General features: G+C 40.2%; 1 protein-coding gene across 2 annotated transcripts in view; it reads left to right on the top strand.

Moving 5' to 3' along the window:
• Positions 1-10,146, top strand: part of NFATC3 (nuclear factor of activated T cells 3) — a 73,955-nt gene continuing 63,809 nt past the window's right edge. For both annotated transcript variants that reach the window (XM_061344063.1, XM_061344062.1), the window contains exon 1: positions 1-348. In XM_061344063.1, the coding sequence (XP_061200047.1) occupies positions 249-348 (100 nt within the window). In that variant the 5' untranslated portion in view covers positions 1-248. The remainder of the gene's footprint in view (positions 349-10,146) is intronic.

The raw sequence follows: 10,146 nt of genomic DNA, 5'->3' as shown, positions 1-10,146 counted from the left end.
GCGGGGCCAGCGGCTGCCTGTAGCAGGCGCCCTCGCCGCTGAGTGACAGAAGGCGCCCGGGTACGGGAGTTTGCGCTGGCGCTGGAGCCGCCGCTCGCGCCCCTAGTCCTGTCTCCCTCTGTGTCCCCTCAGGCCGCGGCGCCATCCTGTGTTATGAGGCGGCCCTGAGGGGCGGCGGCGGCGGCCAGTGCAGTCCGGCGCGGCCCGGCAGGGTGACGGCGTCTAGGTTCGCCTCGCCGGCCAAACCCATGACTACGGCAAACTGCGGTGCCGCCGATGAGTTCGACTTCAGGCTGATCTTCGGGGAGGACGGGCAGCCGGGCCCCGGGCCGCCGTTGGGGCCTGCAGGTGCGCTCTTCATCTGCAGCTTGGTCGCCGCAGCTGCCCTCCCGCCGGGCCGGGGAGCGGGGTCGGCTTTCGGTTTGCTGTTTTCCTCAGGGCGAGAGCGGGGAGGGTTGGGCTGCCGCCTATCCCGCTGACGCGCGAGACCCGAGCGGGGTTGGGGTGGACGGCGCCGTCATTCCTTACTCAGGATGCGACCGCCTCACGGCGCCAGATCTGGAGCAGCGGAGGGGCCGGGGCTCCCCGTGCCGCCCGCCGCTACAACTTTATGTGGGAAAAGAGATCCTAGAGCGGGAGTCGCGCTGGAGGAGCCGCCCCAGGCGCGGTGCCTTGGCGGGAGGGCGCGTTGAATCGGGTGGGCCTGGCCCCCTCCCCGCACACCGGCGGCCTCTCGTCCCGCGCAGGTAGCGGCGGGGACCCGCCCGCGATCTCCCTTTGTGCCGGCTCCGGTGGCCCCGCACGGCTTGGGGAGCGTGCCGTTAAACTTGGCACAGGGCACGGAGCGACAAGACTAATGGGGGGTGCACTACAGACTTGTCGGGGCTCTGAGATGGGAAGTTTCGACCGAGGTGTTCCCCGCACGAAAAGCATCGTAGTTACTCCAGTGTGTGCTTACAAACTTTATGTACATGCGTGTATATACGTGTGGATGGGCAAAACACAGCGCGTGGGATGTGATGGCTGTTTGCCTCCCTATGGACAGGTATATACGCATATTTCAGAGGGTTTCCGTTTTATTCTGTTTTGTAATATTGAAGCCTGAAACTCCCTTTTAAAACAGCCCATATTTCTCTAAACCACAGAAAATAAAGTATTCCTTGCGAATCATGATGCAGAGAATCAGTAAGAGCCAGCTGTGCCGTCTGTAGCTATACCAGACCTCTATGGTTGCATGCTGTTTTTTCTGACCTACTTGAAATGAGTATTAATCAGTAATGCACTATCTTAAGTCTAACTGGATAGATGTTAAGGTAGCTCTGAAACATGACTATACAGGCTAAGTGTTGCAGCCATATTGTTTTGTTCTCTGACTTGGTTGACTGAATAAGTTGGTTGGAAAACAAATTAGTTTGACACAGTCTGTGTGTAATCCAACGTGAACACTCAGGATGGATTTCTTACAAAATCTCTAACTGACTTGATGCTGTGATTTAGTTTACAGATTCCATCAGATAAGGAGAGATTTCTTTTGTCTGTTTTCCAATTTAGTAGATGGTGCTGTTGGGAAGAAGGGTTGAGTTCTGGTGGCTAAATAAATGCATTACAGGACTGCAGGAAAACAATGACGAATGTTAACAAATTACAACAAAAGTAATTCTGACATCCCTATTACTATTCTTTTCATATAACGTTAGTGGTCTGAGCTATGCTTCTCTGTCAATGATAGATGAGAGTGAGAAAAAAGTTGCTGAGGAAATGAAATACTGGTGATACTCAATTCACTTCTTTAATATTTGTATTTTGGTAGTATTCCTTAACAAGCAGTTCAGATACTACTCTGAATATAGGGAATTTTCCATGCCTGATAAAATCAAACAATTTTTAAGGTAAATTTGAAACTGTGATATTCAGGTCTGTTTGCTGGAGCTTTCAGTAATAAATCCATCATCTGTGCCTCTAACTCAGTAATTCCACTGGTTTGCAGAATATTGGAGGTGGTTTTTGCCTGCTGTGCACAGATGTGGCCTTCAGAGGCAAGGATTAGAATAGACCTCTGCCTTCAAGTATCCTACTAAAGGCATTGCCAGAGTTTAGCTGTTGGATCTGCCCATGTATTTTACATACAAAGAGCTAGACTGCATACAAGAAAGGACTTCTCCCTCTTCCAAGTATATTAGTTAGATGAACAAAAGTTCCTGTGTGTTCCTAAAGCATATATTATCTCTTGTTTCAGTGATGATGTCTGTTGTGCAGCAAAGTAAGCATAAGTGCATTTTTTTTAGTGTGTGCTAATAATAAAACATGCAGATCACAGAGGAAGTTGCTGAATTTGAAATAAATAAATACTAAAATTACTGAGTCTTCCATGATCATGGAGAATACTTGACACTTTCTCATGTTTTGTGCTGTATCTCTAGAAGTTTGGAATTGGCATCCTTGTTGAAGAGTGTCTAGTACAAAGTTCTTGTGTAAATAACGCTGAAATCTACATTAATGCTTTCATTTATGCTTAGACTACTGCAGTGTTCTGAGAATTTTATTCTTTTTTTATATGAGCATATATAATATATACTTACATATTTTATCTTTAACTGATTTTTAATCAAAAGCAAGAAAAAGTGAGCTATTCTTCCATTTCCTTTACTATATTTTTGATTTCTGAACTAATAAGAAAATGCTAGTTGTAGGCAATAGATTACCCTTTTTATGACATTAAAAGAACAATAAGAGAAATTAAATCAACTGGAATTCTGAGTCATTATGCAGGACAATTTCAGATGGATGTAGGGTAGCAGAACTAACAGTTTTGTGCTGAATGGCAGAAATGGAGACTAATGTTCTGCAGTAGTGCTTGTGTGCTCGATCTGAAAGTTGTAGCTTGTGCTGCAGAGAGGAATGCATGAAAAGTGGTTTAAGGATGTTGAAAGTCTGTACTTTAATACTGCAATCTTTTTCTGACAAAATAATTCAGGCCCCCAGTGCCCAAAAGTAGAATTTATTTGAGATGCCACCAAGTTTGGCCTTTTTAATGAAGAGATATTGAAGATGTAATGTGTGACATTGGAATGATTTAACTTTAATGATGCCCCCATCCCCTTTACACTCAGTTTTGCGATACTGTACGGTATTTTGGGAATTTTGCCTAGGATTTAAGCATTAAGCAAACCGCATTAAGGTCTTCACACGTAGTGTTAAAACCTGTTGAAGATGCAGTACACTGTTTAATAGCAAACTGTGCAAAAGTGGAGCAAATACAAGTTGCTGTGATTGTTTCTTTAGCTGAATTTTGATTTTAAGGGTTCATCTAATTCAGCAGAGGAGTTTTTACAGGATAAGGGCCTTTAAAGAACTTGTAGTATGTGGTACTAAACTGGGAATTCAGGATCTTGTAAGGTTCTGTAACATCCAAAATACAATTTTTGTTGGTGTGTAAAATGCGGACTGACTTAAAGTGAGAGGCTGCAAAGTGTTGAATATTCAGAAAATTAATTATTTAATTACTTGGGAAATTCTGACTTCATTATTGATACCGCTGTTTAGAGTTCTGTCTAAAATGTACCGTATTATTTCTGATGAAGTCTTCTAAGAGCAAAAGACAGGAAAACAAGAGTACTGTGTGAAATTTTACCCTTTTGTTCTTGTGGAGTGAAGGAAGAGAAATTAATATTATATTTTAATATAAGTAATTATCCATGGTTTATTTTGTTTATTTGTTTTTCCATTATGTGAGTGCTTTAAAAATACTGATAAAAGTATCCTCCTTGGACTTCTGGTTCATCATGTCTGGTTTATTTTCTTGGAAACTGTGGAAGAAGCTGAAAAAGGGGTTCTGCGTATTTCCTGTGACTTAATACACAGTTAAGCAATACTATGTAGTAATCTTGTTACAGATGAGCCTTACAATCTCTTACTTTTCTCCTGAGCAGTATGGTATGAAAAGTGTTAAGGATATCCTCATTCCGTAATGAATTTAGTGACAGTTCAAAACATCTTTGTGGGCTGGAGCCTCGCTCTGGTTAAGGACAGTATTCCTGGCTTTGGATCTTTAGTTTATTTGAAAACTACTCGTGTTCCCTTCAATTTTCTTTTTTTTTTTTTTTTTTTTTTCCTTCTAGCTTAGAGCTGTTAGCTTATTGGTTTGAGGCTGTTACTGAATATCAGGATTGAAGTACCCATTTTGCTGACTGTCGATAATAATATCTGATCTTTTCTTTTGAAGGTTTCCATGCCAGACCTTGTCTCTTTTATGAACATGTGAACTGTTGGGCTGCTCAGCAGTTGCCTGCTGCCCATGTGTTAAGCACTCTGAAGTGATATGGGCACTGATTTTTTTTATTTTTATTAGTAGCTAGGGAGAGATCTCTGTAGCAAAACCTAGCACTATAATAGAAGTCATTTAATTTAGATATGTATTAAAAGTCTTAAAATCAATGATTTGTACTGCAGTACCACCATGAAACTAGTCTTTACAGATTTGCCTTGATTGTTAATATGTGAAGTATTCTTCACTTTTTAAACGTGTGTTAATGACAGGTATTGCTGGTAGAGAATAGAAAACAGGCTAAGCTGCTTACAGAAGTTTGCAGTATGCTTGTACTTTTTGTTACTTTCCCTAAGATGATGATTAAGGTAAGCAATACTAAGAAAGCCAAGTTGTGGTAGGAAAGAGAGGAGGCTAATAATTGGATTGAGTGAAAAATCAAGGGCTGGATGCTGGCAGTAATTCTGGACTTGAGGTGTGAGCTGAATGAGGGTTGCTCTTGGTGAAATTCATTTTTGTGATCGCATACTTCTGATCCAGAACTGCTACAAAGTTTGCTGTCCTTAACTGAGCAAAAAAACCCTCATGAGATATGTTCTTCCAAAGTCTTTTTAATAGACCACTTTGCACACTTATGTGTTTCACCTGAAGTATTATTCCTTTTTTTGAAGGCTTTCTATTCTATTTTGATTTAGTTGCCTATGTAAATGGGTAAGAGGCAGTCTTACCACAAAATGGTAACTGTGGTTAATATGTATAATTTGAGCTATCCAGACAAATACAGCAGTCTGTGCTGGCCTGTAAACCTTTGCTATACAAAGAGTGCTCACAAGGATCAACTGGTGCAACTATGACAAGGGAATAAACAGACAAGTTGCTGGAGTTTCTTTTCTTTCTCCCTTAGACATAAATGATACTTTTTAACAGAAATGTTTGTTTATTATTTAGGTATTGATAGGAACCACCATGTGAAGGAAATATAGTTGCTATCATTTTAATTTACAAGCTAGGGGATGCTGGTGTCTGTGCATGTAAAAGATTGACACTGCAAATCAGCACTGGAGTGTGGTTATATAATCTGTTGATGGAGTGGAGGAGGCAAAACGAAACAGCTGCATTTGGCCAAAAATAGAGGGTCTGTGACAAGAGCCTTGTGACTTCAGGATAGCTTGGACAGTCACTGAGGGAGAACCAGAGGAAAATGTGTGTTGAAGTAAAATCTGGTGTCAGTGAAATCAGAATTGCCTGCCCACTGGGGCTAGCAGATTAAGGTGCAACTCTAGGAAGCTGATGTGTTTGAATATGTTGTGGGTTTTTTACACTGAATGAAATTTTGCTTGTTTGGATAAAACTTGGCCTATGAGACCATTTGGGAAAATACCAAATTCTCTTGTGTGCCCTTGTGAAGCAGTTGCAGTTGCACCTGACCTAATTGGATAACCTTTATGGTTTGGCATAGGGTTCTTGGGTCACTACATAGGGCCTCAAGAATCACTGTAATCGGTCTCTATGTAGTGCAGGAATTTGAAAATTAGCTCTAGTTTAACAAAATTTCACTTATTTTATGTTTAAATTTATAGTCGCATCTCACCTTCTGTCCCCTTCTCTCCCATGTGAATTATGGGCACAGTGCAAATGTATCCTGAGCTGCTATGTGGGAGATAAGTAGGGCACAGAAGCATTTGTGCTAATGCTTTTATCTTACATACTTGTGAAAATTAGAAATAAGCTCTTTCTTTCTTCAAAGTAGCCCTCCACTTAAAGCTTGATGGTCTTTTTCCTCATGTTTGTGTTGTACAGCTGAAAGTTGTTTATCATGTCCTACCTGAATAGTGGCTAAATAAGTCCTGTTGCTGTGAATGAGTGAGAAGTGAGAGTAGAATGGGCCTGGGTCAATGCTAAGCAGCAGTTTGGCTGTTCGCAGCAGTTTGGCTGTTCGCAGCAGTGATATAAATATGGGAGTTGTTGCCCAAAGCTGGCCTAGTGGGCCAGGGAAGTATGTGGAGCAGACTTGGCAGGAAGCCCAGCCTGTAAAACAACATCCAAGTCCTTGCATTTGTCCAGGCATGCCATGAGGGGTTCAAATGACAGTGGAATTTAAGATGAGTGATCAGTAAGGCTAAGTAGAATTGCAAGGCAGGAGTAAGCTTATTAACAAAGCAACATTCTTTTCTACCTTTAGTACACCCATCTGTGAGTATTCTTGTAAAATACTGGCAGAATAGAACATTTAGAAAATTGTGGAACTGTTCATTCAGGGAACACCAGTTTAAATGTGAAGAACTGCAGAAATGGTTGATAAGCAAGTGTTTGGGCTGGATTGTGGCCTGCACATCTCATGAGTTAACCGAACAGCTGAACTTAATCATTTACTTGGCTCTTCTGATTAAGTGTATTGGTGGCATTGAATGCTTATGGTTACTTTTCTGATGAAGGACAATAGATGTGATAAAAGAGAAGATACTTTTCTTGGTTTTCTTTGGGAGGCCAGTCCTCATTTTTGTGTGCCTGGGGGAAAGACAAAGAATCAACTTTCTGGGGATCTGACTACAAACCCATGATCTAACAGCAATAAATTCATGAAAATAGAACTCTGGGTTTAGTTTTGGTTTGTGTTGTGTTACTGGTTTGTCTGTTTGGATTTTCATTTGTTCAGGGTTTTTGTTTTATTTTTGTTTGTTTTAAGAGAAACAAACTTCATTTGAAGCTGCATAAATGATGTTTGTAGGTAGAAATGTGAACAGATACAGCTAATTTATTACTCCCAGAAATTTAGAATTATATTATTCATATTAACATTCAGATTAATAGGAATTGCTTGTTTAAAAAATGGCTCTTGGACTGCATTTTGAAGGTTAGTCATCACTCGTAAAAATGAGAAATATTTTTAATATAGCAAAATTGCTGGATGGCGATGAATTGATCTGGGTTCTTTCTAACAGGTTGGTGGAGAGAGTTATTTTTGAAATCTCATAAATATTCCTCTTTGGACTTAATTTATAGGTCCTTTCAAACTGTTATCTTTCCATTTTCTTTATGAGGTTATTCAGGATTGCAGGAGGCAAGTAATTTTCAATTCACTGCTTATTGAGAGTCTTCATGTTTTAGTGGCTGATAACTTTGCTTTTTGGGAACAAGTGCTGAGAGAAATATTTTTTTTAATCCCAGGTTTTACTTTTTTTAAATGGCTTTGGTAAATAGAATAAATGGGAAGACCACTTAAGTTGAGTGATAGGAAGCATTTGTACTGTGCTGGAAGAGAATGTACTTGTGACTGTAGCTGGGGTAGGGCATAGACTGTTACCTTCTAACTGAAGTTGCTTTGCAGAGTAACCTTTCATACCCAAAATGAAAGCATTACACTAAAAACAGCATGAGAAGTTGATAACACAGTCATGGTGCATTTATTAACCATTAGTGACAATGATTCACTGCTCTCGATATGGGCTGAATAATTTAGAACTACTCACATTGATCTTACATGCTTTCTAGTAGTTATTCCTTGCATCAGAAACACAAAGTTGATGAGATGTAATAACTCTGTGATTACAAAAGTCTTTAACAGTGTCATTTGGGATAACTGTACTCAAGTGACAAGGCCACAAGAGAATGTGTAGTTTAATCCAAAGAAACACTTAAGAAAATCTGTTAACATCTTGTCTGTTGCTTTAAATTAAAGGTCTTTAAATTAGGTCAATGTCTGTATTTTGTCAGTATTATTTTTCAAATTTATCCATTTGAGAGCAAATGCTAACGTCTTTCAAACTGCCTAGCTTTTCTGGTTGGGGCAGGAGATTAGGCTGCTTCCGTACAGTATGTGGTGATACCTCCAATCCTGCTGGAATAAACTCAAGCTATTTAGGACTCTGTGAAGAGATGCAAAGTTTCAGGACTTGCATGTGGCACAGTTGTGAGGCATGCTAATATGGTTTCCTTTATACTTTGGAGGGTCATTCTGAAAGTTGCTGAAAACATGGTGTTAGTGCTCAGCTTCCCTTTTCTCATTTGGCTGATTCCTGTTTCTCCCTGTTAATGCTTTCTGTGTCAATCTTAGCAAAGTGAATTAAAGGTGTTTCTGATTCTACACTCGTGAGCAGCTGGGAAAACAGGAAAGTTTCATATTATCATTCTGGCTCATTTCAGTCCTTTGATTTACAGAGAGCCTTTGAGTTTCATGCACCTGAAGTATGCATTAAAGCTGTATTATGAAATACGTTGGTGAAAGGCGTAATGTTAATGATTTGAAGTACTGAATTAACTGTATGGTAGAATTGCCTGCTGTGGAATGATTTGCCCTTTCTCATGTTGTAAGACAGTGGCAGAAGTACAGTGTAATTTTGCTGAGGTGTGAAGAGTTCCTCCAGTAGTTTATTCAGACACCATCAATACCAGTTTCAGCATCTGTGTCATGCTCTGTTTGGTAAACAGAGAGAGGCATGCCTCCATTTCATTCCCTCCTTTTCTTAATGTGCAAGCCCCTCCCCACTCAAAATTCTTGCCTTGGCTTATTGCATTCTTTTTCTACCAGTTTTCACAAAGACCTATGCTTACGTCACCACACTGTCCCATAAACTAAAATGCCCACTTTCTTGCACACTCTTGTATTCTGTTTGCTATGGCCCTTCTTACGCATTTCAATCTTGGAAACTTGGGTTCTGCTTAGTGTTTGGTTCAGGACTGGAGCAGACTGTAAACCTGGAGGTGTGTCTATAGAGCTACATGTTGCATTAGCAAGCTCGGTGGTGCTAGAAGTTGATCAGTAGCAAAGGCATTCATGTAGGTACGCAGGTGAGGATTGCAGTTTATAGGTAAAGCATAAACCAGAACTTTACTGGAGAGGGTCATGGAGAGCCTTTTATGGAGTCTGTTAGTTTTGCCCCCACAAAGAAAGAGTTAGATTGTGAATGATAAACTGGCCTGCAGTACCAAGAATCTAGACAGACCTTTGGCTGGCAGCTACAGCACATGATTCCCTTATTTTCATCAATCTATTTGTCTAATGTCCTCACTTACCTTCATGATCAGCCTTCTTCCTGTGAGTCAGGCATAACATGCCAGTTATTTTGAAGTGCTCAGTCTTCTTTCAGTTCCCATGTCTATACGTACCAGACGCTCTGGGATTGCAGGGCTGCAGTCTTTTCACAGATTCTAACAACTGATCATATAAAATAATGTACTTCATCTACAAAATAGCAGTGACAAATAGGCTGTTAATACTGTGTGTTAGTAACCGCTGCATGGATGTCTTCTGTCATTTTAAGAATCTAAGGCTGTAGTGTATTTCTTAATACCTGTGAACTACTAGGGTCGTGTTAAGCTGAGTGTCTATCTAACACTGAATGGCAAATGAAGCTTTATCAAACTGGAGGGCACTGTCTTCCGTGAAATAATGTGCCCTCTTGTATGACATATTCACAGAGAAAATAAGGAGGCAAAGACAAGCCTATAGAACTTACATTTTTTTTGATGTAGAAAGTAAATATTTTTCTTTTTTAACCTGTTATGATTATTAAGGATTAATCCTTAAATACTGAACCACAAGCTGTGTAAAGTTTTCGTTTATAGATGTGTTTCATAATCAAGCTAGAACACCAGCAGAGCTGGAGGAGGCACAGGTATGAGCATTGCCTAACACTTCCACTTGCTACTTTCTGTTCTTGTAACTGAACTTAGAATGACTAATTCTTGTTGAACCATACAGTTACAAGCTGGATTTTTTTACCTGTTTTGTACATCATTTTTTATCAATGTATCTCAAGCATTCTGCTATGAAAGATTACAAGTATTTACTTTTTTTTTTTTAAAAGGAATAAACCTCAACTGAGTAACTACCATTTGCTGCAACAAAAATACATAATTTTCTGAAATATGCTTTGTAGCTT

The sequence above is a fragment of the Neopsephotus bourkii genome, unplaced genomic scaffold, assembly GCF_033783945.1.
Source record: "Neopsephotus bourkii isolate Nb327-2 ecotype Australia unplaced genomic scaffold, CSIRO-AGI_Nbou_v1 NB_1863, whole genome shotgun sequence".
NCBI lineage: Eukaryota > Metazoa > Chordata > Aves > Psittaciformes > Psittacidae > Neopsephotus > Neopsephotus bourkii.
Note: the sequence above shows the minus strand (reverse complement) of the source record. Positions and strands in the feature narration are given on the sequence as shown.